This window comes from Embiotoca jacksoni, unplaced genomic scaffold, assembly GCF_022577435.1.
Source record: "Embiotoca jacksoni isolate LCO1_2020_lvr unplaced genomic scaffold, fEmbJac1.0.p SCAF_122, whole genome shotgun sequence".
In the NCBI taxonomy this organism is placed as follows: Eukaryota; Metazoa; Chordata; class Actinopteri; family Embiotocidae; genus Embiotoca; species Embiotoca jacksoni.
In genome coordinates this window covers 179,767-196,552 of record NW_027185255.1, presented here as the reverse complement: position 1 = coordinate 196,552, position 16,786 = coordinate 179,767, and the positions used below count along the sequence as shown (strand labels likewise).

Sequence of the window (16,786 nt, the reverse complement as noted above, 5' to 3'; positions counted from 1 at the left end):
GAGCATGACAGGACAACAGGAGTCACGTGAACAAAGGCCTCAGTAGACCCTCCTCCTCGACGCTCCTCCTCTAACAGCCCTGCAGGAAGCACTCTGACATCTCTGGTCACCTGGTCTGCTGATCTGAAACTGCCTTTTTTAAAACATCCTTCAGTTGGTTTTTTTGTCGTGTTTGGTGTCTCTGAACATTAAAATATGTCTGTGGGGTGAAATCTGTCTTCTTCTGCTTCTATTTTCTGTAAAGTGGTGAAAACAGAAAGAGAAACTCTTACTTTTGTTTACATTCTCAAACAAGTATCCGCTGCAGTTTTACCGACCTGCCGCAGGGCGTCGCTGTCTGACCGCTTGAAAGAAAAGACGGAGAGAAATCAGTTAATGTCACATAAAAGCACATAAATCACTAATATTAAAGAATATAAACCCATATTTTCGTGTTAATTTGTACACTCATGATCTTCAAAAGTATTTCTGTGATAGTCGGTACTTCTGTCACGTTCATTTACCGGAATCGTCCCGTTCTCTCGTTCCAAAACAGACTCCAACCAGACACCGTTAAAAACACACATCTATTGAGTAAAACATTCACAGGTGCTAAACATGAGTCCAGAAGACACGCGACCAGCTGACTACAACGGGATGATCAACTCGGAGAATAATACGAGTCAGTAGTTCACTTCTTTTCCGGGTTTGTTTTGCGGTCATGAGCCTCAATCAGACAGTAAAACTCCCCGCGGGAAGACAGACAGACAGAAGTTACTAAAAACACCTGAAATGGAGTTTAAGTGACAGAAAGTGAGACCAGAGTTGAACAGAAAGTCTCTAAATTTAGGAGGAAAATGGGTGAAAACACTGCGACCATTGTTTCCGGAACACTTGTGACGGGAAGGATGCCAATTTGTTGTTGTTGTTTGCGAGCAAGAACTGCTATACGGTAGCTTATATCACGAATAATATTGAATAATATATTCTCTCTGTCAGGTGACGAAGCAGCTCGCCGGTACCGCCTCCGACAGGCCGCCTGGGTCACTAATGAATACGGGCAGGTCCTCATGAGCGTCCTCACCTGTTCCGAGGCTCCGAGGGCCTGTCCCGGTGGAGGCCGGGCTAACGAGGCGGTCCCAGGCCGCTGGGGTAACCCTCCCTCCCCCACAGAGAAAGCGAAAAAGACTCGATGGAAGGGGGGAAGGGGGCGCTGGGGTGCAGAAGGTCGCCGGTTCGATCCCGCCCTCGGACTGGACTGGTGTACTATGTATGCATATGATGAATGTAGTATAATACATATTTATATACATATGTTTATATATATATGTTTCCATCTTCTCTGTCCCAACTCTCCCACAGTCTTCTGGGCCAATGGGTGATGATGACGATGTCCCGCCCCCTCCAATCACAGTGCGCCGTCTTGGGCCATCGGGAAAGCGGCCGGCCAATGGAAGAGCCGGATTTGTCCCAATTTCGAGAATCAGACTTGGAACAAACCAATAGGAAGACCCGGATTTGTCCTAATTCCTCTCTGCTACGCCCCCTCGTCCTAAGGAGACTATTGGAGAGAGATGGTAAGTTTTAATTTTCATTCATTCATTTTTAATGTAATATGTGTGACAAATATGAGTAATAAGCATGTTTTGGACTCAGAGCGCTCACTTGTTTATCGGCGGTGACTTTATAACGAGTTTATAACGAGTTTATAACGAATTTATATCGAATTTATAACGAGACCTTACAAAATAAATACGATGTAAGTTAGCGGTAGCACCGGCGATTTAAGCTTTTCCCATATTTTACAAAACGAGAGTTATTATATGCACCTGCCTCCCCCTGACGTATGATTCTCGTGTTAACCAGCTATTCGGTGTACTTTATTAACCGTTTATTACTTTGTAAGAAACGTGGTTAACCACTTCAGCTCACATAATGGCCGCCGCGATTTTTAAAGTGCCGGCTTTGTTCACTTTCACCTTGACTTTTTAGTAACGTTAGTCCATCCAAAGGTCATCCATCCAGAGATAGAACCATCATCCATCATCCATCATCCATCCAGAGACAGAACCATCATCCATCATCCATCATCCATCCAGAGATAGAACCATCATCCATCCAGAGATAGAACCATCATCCATCATCCATCCAGAGATAGAACCATCATCCATCATCCATCCATAGATAGAACCATCATCCATCATCCATCATCCATCCATAGATAGAACCATCATCCATCATCCATCCAGAGATAGAACCATCATCCATCATCCATCATCCATCCATAGATAGAACCATCATCCATCATCCATCCATAGATAGAACCATCCATCCATATATTCGTTTTGCGGTCATGAGCAAAACTCACCGCAGGAAGCTAATCGAGGATCTTCTTCTCAGAGCATAATGGGAAACCTGTGAGGAAGAGGAGGAGGAGGAAGAAGAAGAAGAAGAAGAAGAAGGAGAAGAAGGAGAAGAAGAAGAAGAAGAAGAAGAAGAAGAAGAAGAAGAAGAAGAAGAAGGCATCATCTTAACCAATCAGCTAATCGATCACATGTTTGTCATCATTGTTTACCTCGTCAACTCAGACTCTTTAGTTTACCTAGCCTACTCAGACTCTTTAGTTTACCTAGTCTACTCAGACTCTTTAGTTTACCTAATCTACTCAGACTCTTTAGTTTACCTAGTCTACTCAGACTCTTTAGTTTACCGAATCTACACACTCTTTAGTATACCTAGTCTACTCAGACTCTATAGTTTACCTAATCTACTCAGACTCTTTAGTTTACCTAGTCTACTCAGACTCTTTAGTTTACCGAATCTACACACTCTTTAGTATACCTAGTCTACTCAGACTCTATAGTTTACCTAATCTACTCAGACTCTTTAGTTTACCTAATCTTCTCAGACCCTTTAGTTTACCTAGTCTCCTCAGACTCTTTAGTTTACCTAATCTACTCACTCTTTTGTTTACCTAGTCTACTCAGACTCTTTAGTTGACCTAGTCTACTCAGACTCTATAGTTTACCTAATCTACTCAGACTCTTTAGTTTACCGAATCCACTCAGACTCTTTAGTTTACCTAGTCTCCTCAGACTCTTTAGTTTACCTAATCTACTCACTCTTTAGTATACCTAGTCTACTCAGACTCTATAGTTTACCTAGCCTACTCAGACTCTTTAGTTTACCTAATCTTCTCAGACCCTTTAGTTTACCTAGTCTCCTCAGACTCTTTAGTTTACCTAATCTACTCACTCTTTTGTTTACCTAGTCTACTCAGACTCTTTAGTTGACCTAATCTACTCAGACTCTTTAGTTTACCTAATCTACTCACTCTTTAGTTTACCTAGTCTTCTCAGACTCTTTAGTTTACCTAATCTACTCAGACTCTTCAGTTTCCCTAATCTACTCACTCTTTAGTTTACCTAGTCTTCTCAGACTCTTTAGTTTACCTAATCTACTCACACTTTAGTTTACCTAGTCTACTCAGACTCTTTAGTTTACCTAATCTACTCAGACTCTTTAGTTTACCTTGTCTACTCAGACTCTTTAGTTTACCTATTCTGCTCAGACTCTTTAGTTTACCTAATCTACTCAGACTCTATAGTTTACCTAATCTACTCACTCTTTAGTTTACCGAATCTACTCAGACTCTTTAGTTTACCTAATCTTCTCAGACCCTTTAGTTTACCTAGTCTCCTCGGACTCTTTAGTTTACCTAATCTACTCACTCTTTTGTTGACCTAGTTTTCTCAGACTCTTTAGTTTACCTAATCTACTCACACTTTAGTTTACCTAGTCTACTCAGACTCTTTAGTTTACCTAATCTACTCACACTTTAGTTTACCTAGTCTACTCAGACTCTTTAGTTTACCTAATCTACTCAGACTCTTTAGTTTACCTAATCTACTCACTCTTTAGTTTACCTAGTCTACTCAGACTCTTTAGTTTACCTAATCTACTCAGACTCTTCAGTTTCCCTAATCTACTCACTCTTTAGTTTACCTAGTCTTCTCAGACTCTTTAGTTTACCTAATCTACTCACACTTTAGTTTACCTAGTCTACTCAGACTCTTTAGTTTACCTAATCTACTCACTCTTTAGTTTACCTAGTCTACTCAGACTCTTTAGTTTACCTAATCTACTCAGACTCTTTAGTTTACCTTGTCTACTCAGACTCTTTAGTTTACCTATTCTGCTCAGACTCTTTAGTTTACCTAATCTACTCAGACTCTATAGTTTACCTAATCTACTCACTCTTTAGTTTACCGAATTTACTCAGACTCTTTAGTTTACCTTATCTACTCAAACTCTTTAATTTACCTAATCTACTCAGACTCTTTAGTTTACCGAATCTACACACTCTTTAGTATACCTAGTCTACTCAGACTCTATAGTTTACCTAATCTACTCAGACTCTTTAGTTTACCTAATCTACTCAGACTCTTTAGTTTACCTAGTCTCCTCAGACTCTTTAGTTTACCTCATCTACTCACTCTTTAGTATACCTAGTCTACTCAGACTCTATAGTTTACCTAGCCTACTCAGACTCTTTAGTTTACCTAGCCTACTCAGACTCTTTAGTTTACCTAATCTTCTCAGACCCTTTAGTTTACCTAGTCTCCTCAGACTCTTTAGTTTACCTAATCTACTCACTCTTTTGTTTACCTAGTCTACTCAGACTCTTTAGTTGACCTAGTCTACTCAGACTCTATAGTTTACCTAATCTACTCAGACTCTTTAGTTTACCTAATCCACTCAGACTCTTTAGTTTACCTAGTCTCCTCAGACTCTTTAGTTTACCTAATCTACTCACTCTTTAGTATACCTAGTCTACTCAGACTCTATAGTTTACCTAGCCTACTCAGACTCTTTAGTTTACCTAATCTTCTCAGACCCTTTAGTTTACCTAGTCTCCTCAGACTCTTTAGTTTACCTAATCTACTCACTCTTTTGTTTACCTAGTCTACTCAGACTCTTTAGTTTACCTAATCTACTCAGACTCTTTAGTTGACCTAATCTACTCAGACTCTTTAGTTTACCTAATCTACTCACTCTTTAGTTTACCTAGTCTTCTCAGACTCTTTAGTTTACCTAATCTACTCAGACTCTTCAGTTTCCCTAATCTACTCACTCTTTAGTTTACCTAGTCTTCTCAGACTCTTTAGTTTACCTAATCTACTCACACTTTAGTTTACCTAGTCTACTCAGACTCTTTAGTTTACCTAATCTACTCAGACTCTTTAGTTTACCTTGTCTACTCAGACTCTTTAGTTTACCTATTCTGCTCAGACTCTTTAGTTTACCTAATCTACTCAGACTCTATAGTTTACCTAATCTACTCACTCTTTAGTTTACCGAATCTACTCAGACTCTTTAGTTTACCTAATCTTCTCAGACCCTTTAGTTTACCTAGTCTCCTCGGACTCTTTAGTTTACCTAATCTACTCACTCTTTTGTTTACCTAGTCTTCTCAGACTCTTTAGTTTACCTAATCTACTCACACTTTAGTTTACCTAGTCTACTCAGACTCTTTAGTTTACCTAATCTACTCAGACTCTTTAGTTTACCTAATCTACTCACTCTTTAGTTTACCTAGTCTACTCAGACTCTTTAGTTTACCTAATCTACTCAGACTCTTCAGTTTCCCTAATCTACTCACTCTTTAGTTTACCTAGTCTTCTCAGACTCTTTAGTTTACCTAATCTACTCACATTTTAGTTTACCTAGTCTACTCAGACTCTTTAGTTTACCTAATCTACTCACACTTTAGTTTACCTAGTCTACTCAGACTCTTTAGTTTACCTAATCTACTCAGACTCTTTAGTTTACCTTGTCTACTCAGACTCTTTAGTTTACCTATTCTGCTCAGACTCTTTAGTTTACCTAATCTACTCAGACTCTATAGTTTACCTAATCTACTCACTCTTTAGTTTACAGAATTTACTCAGACTCTTTAGTTTACCTTATCTACTCAAACTCTTTAGTTTACCTAATCTACTCAGACTCTTTAGTTTACCTAATCTGCTCAGACTCTTTAGTTTACCTAATCTGCTCAGACTCTTTAGTTTACCTAGTCTACTCAGACTCTTTAGTTTACCTAATCTGCTCAGACTCTTTAGTTTACCTAGTCTACTCAGACTCTTTAGTTTACCTAATCTATTCAGACTCTTTAGTAGCTTGCTCTTACTCTTTAGATCAAAACAACAACAAAAGAAGTTGTCTTACCCGGGTGTCCGATGTTTCGATGGTGAATCAGCCTTGTTCTAGCATCCCGTCACTCGTACTCTCTCCAGTTAGTCCTGGTCTCACCAATGTCCAAACTGCTTCGATAAAGAAACAGGTCGGAGGTCTTTCCTCAGGAGTCCCAGACTCCCCCGTGCACGGTTTCAGGATGTTGTCCGGAGAGAGGAGATGTTGGGATCCGGCTCGAAAGACCAATTATGTTGTAAAAATGACTCAGAGGCTCGATTCAAAATCAAACACATCGGACATTTATTCTTGCAAGAAGGAGCAACTCCAGCCCTCAAAGAGAGGTGTCCAGCAGTGCTCCAGATCTCCTCCATAGTTCAGCTTTATACAGTGTGACCAACAGTTGACCATCACCTCCATTCCCTTTGTCTCTGCTTTCGTATGGTAATACTGAGTTGGTTGTAGGTCACAAGATAAGGACACCGGGGAGTCGGCAATTAGATGTAGAAAGTAAAACAAAAAGAATCACTTGCAAATAAGAGAGAAAACAGAAACTTTCTGGAGCCACAATGCAAACAAGAGGAAGAGACAAATCTTTTTTTCCATCATTTAAGTTCAAACTTAAAAGAAAAAAACCCTCTTCTATTTGTTTTACCTTAATTAACTTCATTCATTCACAAGTTCCTCTGAATCCGACTGACGTGTTTCCTGTCAATCTTTTATTTCTCAACGTAATCATCATCAGTCTCAGGTTATTCACTCACACTACTCCGCTCCTCTTCCTCCTCCTCCTCCTCCTCCTCCTCTTCTTCCTCCTCCTCCTCCTCTTCCTCCTCCTCCTCCTCCTCCTCCTTTACCTTAAACAGCAGAACTTTAGTATCTTAAAATAGAACTTATTATTGTCTTATTGCTTCCTGTATGCTGCTGTAGCGAAAATGTTTCCCCTTGTGGATTAATAAAGTAACTACCTAACCTACTGATAGAACTTTGTAGTTTAGCTTTCTGGAAGAAATTGTATTTTCTTGCTTCTTGTTGTTCTGGTTTTTTTACCCTCATGGTTGAAATGAACTTATTGTAAGTTGCTTTGGATAAAAGAGTCAGATAAGTGTAATGTAATTATAATATAATATTATAATGAATAAGCTTCATCTATATTTACTTCATTGGATGTGATTAAAACATTCAGCATGTGAACACGTTATATTCACCAGTTTAACGTGAACGTAAAGGAAGTTCAACAAAAACAACACAGAACAGAACGTCCATTCAGGTGGGTTTTATTATTTTTTTAAAAAGTTCATCTAAAAAAGATTTAAATATGGATGTAAGTGAAGTATAGTTTCATATTTAGTATTCACAGTAAAGTCCTTCTAATGTAACAGCAGTGTTTCAGCTCCGTGTTCAGTCCTGCAGACGGTTCGTCGATCTAGAGGTCCTCCTCGATGTGGAGGTCCTGCTCGATGTGGAGGTCCTCCTCGATGTGGAGGCCCTGCTCGTCGTCATGGTTACGCCTGCTCTCCTCTCCTGCCTGAATCAACAACGTGACTGTGAGTAAACAGCAGCTCTCATGTTGCTGACGCTGAGCAGCAGTCGGAGCTCATCTCACCTTTTCTTGTTTAACAGCACCAGTTCTCCCAGCTTCGACGCCGGATCCAAACATTTCAACTCGTTCGCTGCCGTTCTGACTCTGGAACAAAGAAAAAAGATGGACGTCAGAGAGGAGCGGGACGACGGACGGTCAGTGAACGCCACTTCAAATTCTGAACCATCTTTGCTAGTTCGGAGCGGTTTGGAGCAGGAAGTGACCATATTTGGACGAGCTGGGGGAGGAGCCAGCGGTGGATCTGACCGATCTGATTGGAAACCTGACGATACTACGTCCCGCCCACCGATAGCTGTAACCTGACTGCACCACAGGCCTGTCAATCAAACAGACACGCCCCCAAAACAGGTCTTCTTGAATCTTCTTTTCTAATGAATGAGGGATTATTTTCAGATGGACCTCCAGAAAACTAATAAGAAGGAGTGACTTTAGCTAACAACACCGAGATAACTGATGGACACATTTTATTCACTTTGGATTTGATGAGAGAAGTTGAATGGGAGTCTATGGAGCCGGAGGCTTTTTGGAGCCGACCTCTAGTGGCACTCGCTGGTATTGCAGCTGAAGACACTTCTGGATCAGAACCATTTTACAGACCTGAAGCTACGAACTCTTTAATAAACAGTCTGTGAACTCACATGATCTCTGTCTTCGGACAGAAGACAGTCGGCTCGTAGATGACCGGCTCCTCCTTGATGGACCTCAGCTGAACTCTGGTGTAACCGGAGCAACGGCAGGTGTTCGATGTGTCTTTCTGTCCTGTGGGAGGAACAGAGCAGATTAAAGTCATTACAGTCAGTTAGTCAGTCAGCAGCCGAAACAAGGAGCTGAAAGCTGCTAAAACTATGAAAGTATTTTTGTGTCTTTATTATGCAGCAAAAACATCAGTTTTGAGTTTTGGTCACAGAAATGAGAACTTTGCTGATGAAACGAGACTTTTAGGCTGCAAATTTAAAACCTTTGATCACAAACTGTGAAAGCAAATTTGTTTGCAATGCAAATAATTTATTCTTAGTTTCTTTTTTTTGCTCTCAAAACTATTTTTTGTGGCGTAATAAAGACGCAAAAATAGCTTCATATAAAATGCAGATGTTTCCAGCTGGAACACGTCATAAAACAGTAAGATTGAAGGTTGGTACTTTATTTATGGAGCAGGTTTCATGCAAAATGTAGCATAAAATAAAAATACACATTTTCTTTAGGATGGTTAAAAGAAAGAAAATAAAATAAAAAAGTGATTATAAAATTAGTCCAAATTTTGGGGGAAATTAGTATAAAATGTCTTAAGATTTCTTTTTTTTTTTTTTTAAAAGAATACAGTTTCCACAATACCTTGTGTGCAGACGAGCAGCAGGCAGCTGAGTACAACGATGGCAGCGGAATTCATGGTTGGTGTCGGTGGACCGGTTCTGGTTCTGGTTCTGGGTCTGGTCCTGGTTCTGGATCTGGTTCTGGTTCTGGGTCTAGTTGTGGTTGTGGTTGTGGTCCTGGTTCTGGTCCTGGTTGTGGTTCTGGGTCTGTGTGTCTCCCTCTGATGTCCTTCAGCAGGCTGCCTCCTCCTTTTATACGCTGCCTCAACACGGTGATGCAACACTTTCTCTCTCCACTCTTAATTTCTTTTACTTTCTATTTCCCTTCCTGTTTCCCAGAATCAGAATCGTCTTCTTCTGCAGAAGCTTTTAATTTAGAGAATCTCTCCAATTCACGGTTGTGTTTCACACATGAACATGTGAGTCAATGCATCATATTAATAATTTACATGAACATCAATACACAACAAAACAATCGTGTTGTTGTTCCAGGAGAGAACAACCGGCTGAACCCAGAAAAACTAGTTTTCATTATCTTTTTGCTCCAATTCGAAGCTGCTTTCAACAACATATTTATAGTTTATTATATGTGGTTTTTAAATATTATATGTGGTTTTATTTTCATTGAAGTCCTAAAAGTAGATAAAAAGATTTTACAAGTTGCTATGTTTCTTGTTATTGTTGAGCTAAAGCGAGAATAAAATGTCAGGCTAGCCATGTAACAAATTCATAAAAAATAATAACGTACTTAACTTTGGTCACAGAGAGAAAAAATATATACATTTTGTTCTGGAAAATCTGCAGGAAATAAATACGTAGCTTCTTTTGCAGCCTGTAACGTAGCGAGATGATCACCTGGTGTGAAGGTACAAGGATGCAAATGAAATTACACTGCAATACCATGTTTCACCACACAGGTAGGGGGCGCTGTTTCACCCACAGCAAAATACTCAGCAGAAACAGCACAGAGGGGTTAGAAACTATGACATTGTTGATGAATTCATTCAAAGGTGGGAAGGAGTCGTATCTCGCAGCACATTTCTTGAGCTCAGAACAGTAGAACGCTCTTCGGCTCGGTGACGACGTGTTTTCAGATGTTAAGTTTAACCAGCTCGGCCTGATACATGAAGTAGTGTCAGAGGTCAAAGGTCGTAAATATGAAACGTGTCTTTCTCTTGAGATTAAGTTCATGAACAAATAACTTTTTAAATGTCCTTTAAAACGTTCACTAAATACGGAGTTTAATATTCATTAATACCTTTCTCGGTTCCTTCTGTCAACATGTTCCCTGCTTTCCTATTTTCAGCAGAGATCTGAAGACTTCCAGTGAAACGGGAAGTGATGGTGAAACTAACAGCGGGGGGGGGGGGGGGGGGGGGGGGAATCCCAGTCTGTCCCTGAGTCCTGAACTCTCAGGCTGAAGGGATGATGACGTGGGTGAATGCAGGGGGGCGGGGCTTAAAGCCCTTCATGTGAAATCACATGATTCCTAGATGGAGGTCAGCATCTTTACACAAAGTCTTTAAACAAGAAGACACGAATCTTCTTAAACAGACCTGAAGCTACGAACTCTTTTAGAAACTGTCTACAGATTTAACTCATTGATCTGCAAAGCATTTTAACTTTCAGAAAAATACACGATTTACTCTGAAATGGACTTTTTTTTTCCAGTCTGTTCCCGTTTTGTATGAACTGAGTGAAGCAAGAGGGAAGCTGTAAAATAACAATACTGCAATGCAGTTTGTGCTGAATCAGCTGTTTCACATTTTACTTTCTAATGAGGATGTGGTGAATATGAACGTGTCTGTGGACTGAACTGTTTATCAGCTGATTCATCTTTACATAAAGACTTCGACATCCCTTTAATGTAGTTAAAATCCTGACAGTTCATTAAACGATGTTCACACTGACAGACTGAATCCTGAAGGTCGACACTTTAAACACTTTGATCCAATCTAAATTTTGATTTCCTTTTGTCCAGCTGAGACTTCTCCAGAAATGGGATGTGAAACTGGAAGCAACACGTAACCTACAAACATCACAATTTACACGTGAACCTGGAACGAATCAGGAAGTTTGAGGGTTTAAAAAAAACAACAACAACACATGAAATGAAGAAGAAATATTTCAGATGTTTTATTTCAGTTCTTAATCAAGCTGCAGCCGGTCAGAGGTCAGAGGTCAGATCTCCTGGAGTTGTTTCCTTCCATTGAAGCAGCATTCAGGTGACATCGATAGCTATCGACTTTTCAAAATAAAAGCCCTCCAGTCTGTTCCAGCAACATACGAGGTTTTTACTCAGACATGTTTCTTTCTGGATTTTATTTGGATGAATGTGATATTAGAGGGATTTATTTTGACACTTTTCAAATTAGTTTGGCTGCAGAAGAGTTGCATTCACTGCAGGAGGTGTTCAGGTAATAACTGTGTGACTGTAGAAACAGAAAACAGGTCAAAGGTCAGGACAGGTCGGACATCACTGTTAATGTCTAACGTCTCTCAGACCTTTTCCTCCGGTAGTAGAAACAGTAGAAACACCTTCGGCCGCACCTTTTCTGCTGCATGCAGCACGGCACACCCTGCAGAGCTCGTCTAACCGGCCTGGAATGTGGCTCCGCTCGGGAGGAGGAGGAGGAGGAGGAGGTGGAGGTGGAGAAGGAGGATGAGGTGGAGGAGGAGACGGGAGGAGACACACGGACATGAGACTCACTGCTGAAGGTTTTCCTGAGTTTTACTTTCCAAGGAAGAAGTTCAGGTGAGAGCTGCTGGAATCAATCGTCCTGTTTGTTTCTGGGATGAAGTCAGATGGTCTTTCAGCCGACTGTTTGACGTGTGTGTGTGTGTGTGTGTGTGTGTGTGTGTGTGTGTGTGTGTGTGTGTGTGTGTGTTTCAGAAATATAAACGTGGTTTTATGTTTTGCCTGTTTGAGCTGTTTTTAACAGATATTTCAGAAAACATCACCTTTTTAAATCTTTTTTTCGTCTGAAATTTCGATGTAAAATGAAAACTGTCATGTTTCCTGATCGATTTACCCTCAAAAGGAAAACATGGTTTTAGAAATGTTTACACATTTGTTGGCCCCAAGTTGTGGTCAAGTTTTATTCTGTTATCCTGTTGTAAAAATGACTCAGAGGCTCGATTCAAAATCAAACACATCGGACATTTATTCTTGCAAGAAGGAGCAACTCCAGCCCTCAAAGAGAGGTGTCCAGCAGTGCTCCAGATCTCCTCCATAGTTCAGCTTTATACAGTGTGACCAACAGTTGACCATCACCTCCATTCCCTTTGTCTCTGCTTTCGTATGGTAATACTGAGTTGGTTGTAGGTCACAAGATAAGGACACCGGGGAGTCGGCAATTAGATGTAGAAAGTAAAACAAAAAGAATCACTTGCAAATAAGAGAGAAAACAGAAACTTTCTGGAGCCACAATGCAAACAACATCATCATATCCTTTCGTTGTTTTTGACAGGAGATTGATGAGCTCCTGGTTCAGATGCTTCCAGAGATTTTTATTGGAAGTTTTCTGGGCAAGTCTCAACTGGTGAGAAACTCCGAACCTGCTGGAGGGATCATATATCCAATCTGGTCTGGAACACATTCCTGGCTGCACGTCAGAACCAGAGACTGTTTCTAAAAGAGTTCGTAGCTTCAGGTCTGTAAAATTGTTCTGATCCAGAAGTGTCTTCAGCTGCAATACCAGCGAGTGCCACTAGAGGTCGGCTCCAAAAAGCCTCCGGCTCCATAGACTCCCATTCAACTTCTCTCATCAAATCCAAAGTGAATAAAATGTGTCCATCAGTTATCTCGGTGTTGTTAGCTAAAGTCACTCCTTCTTATTAGTTTTCTGGAGGTCCATCTGAAAATAATCCCTCATTCATTAGAAAAGAAGATTCAAGAAGACCTGTTTTTTTTTTTCAATTGAAATATTTTAGTTTTTAATTTTCAGTAAATTTGCAGAAAAATGATGAGAAAATGTCCATTTGAAAGTTTGCAGGAACAAAACAAACTGTATGAAAATGAATCAACTTTTAAAATGAGTTAAATTCCCAACACGCCTGCCGACGCTGTAACCGAACCAGACCGATGATCGAGAGGAATAAAAACACAGTTATTTCATCTTCATCCGTTTGACGTGTTGTTTGTCCGATGTCCTCCAGATGGCACCGAGAAACAAAGTGTCCGGCGCCTCCCGACCCGCCCGGCGGAGGTTCTGGTGGCAGCTGAGGCAGCGATGGAGCATGTTGGGGGTGTTTGAGATCAACCAGGAGCACGAGTTCTACCAGCTGACCTGCATGATGAAGGAAGGCCTGCACGCCTCCGTCCGGGCCGCCGACCCACCGGGCCGGGAGAACCGGGCCGCCGACCAGGTGAAGAACCTCATTCATGGACATCAAACTCTGTAGACGTGAAATCACTCATTAACATTTGACCTTCTGAACAGGATCGACTCTCAGAGGAACATTTCAAAGCAGAAGAAACTCAAACTCACGAGGCGAGTCGTCGTTTCTGCAACAAACTTCAGTGTTTTTCTGTTTTCATGAACACGTCCTCATTTAACACCTTTTTATATTTTGTTTCCTTCTTTTCCCTCCAGGGGTTTGTGATGCAGACGTTTGCTGCGCCGGTCTTTGCTCATCTGAGGCGTTCGCTGGACATCACAGAGGACGAATACGTGGACTCGCTCTGCTCCGACGGCTTCTACCTCCAGTTTGTCAGCAATTCCAAGAGCCAGGCGGACTTCTTCGTCACGTGAGTTTCATCCTCGACTACGAAACCTGAAGTAGCCGACGACCAGCTCATCGACGTGTTGGACCCCTGCAGGGTTTATTATTCCAGGCTGAGGCCGTGATGCTCACGTTCTTTGGTTTTCAGACACGACAAGAGGTTCTTCCTGAAGACGCAGAGCCGCCGCGAGGTTCGGTTTCTGCTGTCCAATCTGCAGGCGTACATGGACCACCTGGAGAAATACCCACATTCACTGCTGGTCAGGTTTCTCGGTGAGACGGCTGTCAGAGCAGATCAGAGTCACCGACAGCACAAATCAACTGCCAACATATCAGATATATATGTTTACAAATATCGTCTGAAATTTTGCTGGTTTTTGAACTTTGCACTGATAACGAGCTGGATGGTCCCTCTCCGCTTTAACCAGACGATAAAGAAATAATTAATTGTAAAAGGAACCTGCAAAAGACACAAAAGCTCCGACGTGCAGGTGAATAACGAGCATCCGTCTCTTCTCTCGGCAGGCGTCCACAGGATTCTTATTCCCGATCAAATCAAGGTATTTCAACCCCATAATAAGCAACAGGTTGTTTTCTGCCGCGTCAGCGCTGCTCACGCCGTCTCTTTGTTCTCCAGAAATACTTCATCGTGATGCAGAGCGTCTTTTATCCGGACGAGCGGATCAACATCAGGTACAGAATCCCGCCGCCGGCTCCTTAGCGTCGTGCGTACGTCAGATTCATCTCGTTACGTCTCTGTTGCTTAGATACGACGTCAAAGGCTGCGAGGTGGGTCGATGGACCGACCCGGACACGGGCGGGAAGCAGATCCTGAAAGTTCTGAAGGACAACAACTTCAGAGGGCAGAACATCACGTTGGGTCGGTGTCCTCTCCGCTGCAGGTTTGGAGGCGTTGCTAGGCGACAGGCCGATGACGCTGAATGTGAACGTTGCTGCAGGTCCAGAGACGTCCTGGTTCTCCGGGCAGGTGGACGAGGACGCCGCCTTCCTGCGAGCGCTGAACGTGCTGGACTACAGTCTGCTGCTGGCCGAGCAGCCGCTGCACCGGGACGAGCTGGACCGCAAACACTCGCTGGCCAACCTCGTCCTTCGCACCACCAAGTAGGTTTTTATGCTCGATGAAAGGGACACGGATTTGAAATTCTACTCTTCATTTCTAATATGGGAGAAATGTTATCTTTGTTTTTCTAAATCCTGGCAGCACTCATCAGCTGGAGGCTTTTCAGAGAGGCAGGATGTTCACGTGTGTGTCGTCACGGTAACCGAGTCGGTTCCATCCAGAGGAACCGTGTGGGACCAAATGTTTGAACTAGAAACGAAGAAGTGCAGAATTCCAGCTCATCGTTCGTTCATGTCTTTCACTAACTGAGAAATATAGTTTCACATCATCTGGATTACGGTGGAAATCCACGCTGCGCTTCCTCATAATACGGTCTGAGGGAAGCAGGGAAACAATGATGAGAAACCGGAGTTCCTCTTATTTAAAGATCCATAATTAGATTTGCAGAACCGTCTGACCGGCGTCTTGAGGACGGACGTCACCACTTCCTGTTGGTTCATGGTGGGAAACAGGACGACGCTGTTATTGGTTTAACATCCCAGGATGAAGAACCTCAGACGGATCAATGAACAGAGTTCCTGTTTCCACGTTATTACTGGACCTCGTTATCAGGAGGTTTGATGAGGCTCTTTGATTTTTAGCGTTACTCAACTTTTTCAGTCTTTTATTTCCTCTAATTTGTTTGTTTCTGCCATCAAGTTCAAAATGAGCATATTTTTCATTAAACAGAAACATTTCTGTTTTCTGTCTTCGGTCTATTTTCAATTAAATCCTGTTTACATGATTTGTAAATAATTGCATTCTGTCTTTCTAGTTTTCTTTGGACCTCAGAAACACTTTTTTCCATCACATAGTTCCTCTACTCTCCGTTTCTTTGGTCTCCGGCTCGACTCGGAGGAATCTGGGAGTTTTTCTTTATGATCAGGATCCGTCAACAGATGAAGAAGATCTCTTGGACGGCCTTCTTTGATCTGCTCAGAAAGCTTTCACCCCGTTTTGTTTTGTCTGAATTACACTCGTATGTTAACGTGGTTCGAGTCTGTAAAGTGTCTCAGACCTCTCTACTCTGATTTTACTCTTCAAAATGAAACTAATGGACTGAGTTTGTGTTTCCATGCAGCTCTTCCTCACCAGACACATCCGTCTGACTTTCATGAAACATTCATCCTGACCAGATTTTCAGAATAAACCTCTCAGAGTGTTCTGTGGTCTCTTGTCCGACTCCTCTGCAGGTCTTTGGACCTGGACGACCGTCCCGCTGAGTCCGACCCATCCAGCACTCCTTTACTGGAGGAGAACCCGGTTGAGGTGGAACCGGATCCTGCAGAGTCCGGGTCAGCGATCCCCCTCCAGGAGATCAGAGAAACCAGCACCGACGCAGAGCTGCAGGACTTCCACGAGCATCATCGACGACTGCTGCCCAACTTCAAAAATGCCGTCCACGTGATCGACGGGCCGGATCGCCGCTACTTCGTGGGCATTATAGACATTTTTACCGTTTATGGTTTGAAGAAGAGACTGGAGAACCTGTGGAAGAACCTCCGCTACCCCGGCGGGTCCTTCTCCACCGTCAGACCCGCCAAGTACTCCCACAGGTTCTGCCAGTGGATCCGGGACCACACTCAGTGACCAGCACACAAACTACCTCGCTGTAGAACACTCGGCGTCCACCGGAGGGCGCTGTAGTCCACCCTGTTACTGGGACAGCGGCAGCAGAGTTTCATATTTGTATGACTGTTCCTACATTAGTTTGTCTTCTGTATCAACAATGAACACGACGGAGAAAAGATTTATGAAATAAAGATGAACCGAAAGGCACCTGGAACAATCGGAAACATCAGTGGGACCAAGTTTATCTGACATAAATGTATATATATATATATATATAAATAAATA

The 16,786-nt window shown here is 42.1% G+C and overlaps 1 protein-coding gene across 6 annotated transcripts; it reads left to right on the top strand.

Annotated features, from left to right (window-relative positions):
* The first annotated feature begins 11,750 nt into the window (after positions 1-11,750).
* LOC138195700 (phosphatidylinositol 4-phosphate 5-kinase-like protein 1) lies at positions 11,751-16,744 on the top strand. 6 transcript variants are annotated; one of them, XM_069145339.1, is made up of 11 exons: positions 11,770-11,839; positions 12,555-12,626; positions 13,243-13,452; positions 13,527-13,577; positions 13,680-13,834; positions 13,958-14,082; positions 14,335-14,369; positions 14,447-14,502; positions 14,577-14,689; positions 14,769-14,931; positions 16,123-16,744. In XM_069145339.1, the coding sequence occupies exons 2-11, from the start codon at positions 12,579-12,581 to the stop codon at positions 16,517-16,519; spliced, it is 1,353 nt and encodes a 450-aa protein (XP_069001440.1). In that variant the 5' UTR covers positions 11,770-11,839; positions 12,555-12,578; the 3' UTR covers positions 16,520-16,744. The 6 variants fall into 6 exon arrangements, with proteins under 6 accessions (XP_069001443.1, XP_069001445.1, XP_069001440.1 ...); XM_069145340.1 differs by having other exon boundaries at positions 11,772-11,839; positions 12,555-12,737; XM_069145342.1 differs by lacking the exon at positions 12,555-12,626 and having other exon boundaries at positions 11,751-11,839.
* The last annotated feature ends 42 nt before the right edge of the window (positions 16,745-16,786 follow it).

Coding starts and splice junctions, on each gene's coding strand:
- LOC138195700 (XM_069145339.1), top strand. CDS start 12,579: ATGCTTCCAGAGATTTTTATTGGAAGTTTTCTGGGCAAGTCTCAACTG. Junction 13,835..13,957: donor CAGGCGGACTTCTTCGTCAC/GTGAGTTTCATC, acceptor TTTGGTTTTCAG/ACACGACAAGAGGTTCTTCC. Junction 14,690..14,768: donor AGGGCAGAACATCACGTTGG/GTCGGTGTCCTC, acceptor ACGTTGCTGCAG/GTCCAGAGACGTCCTGGTTC.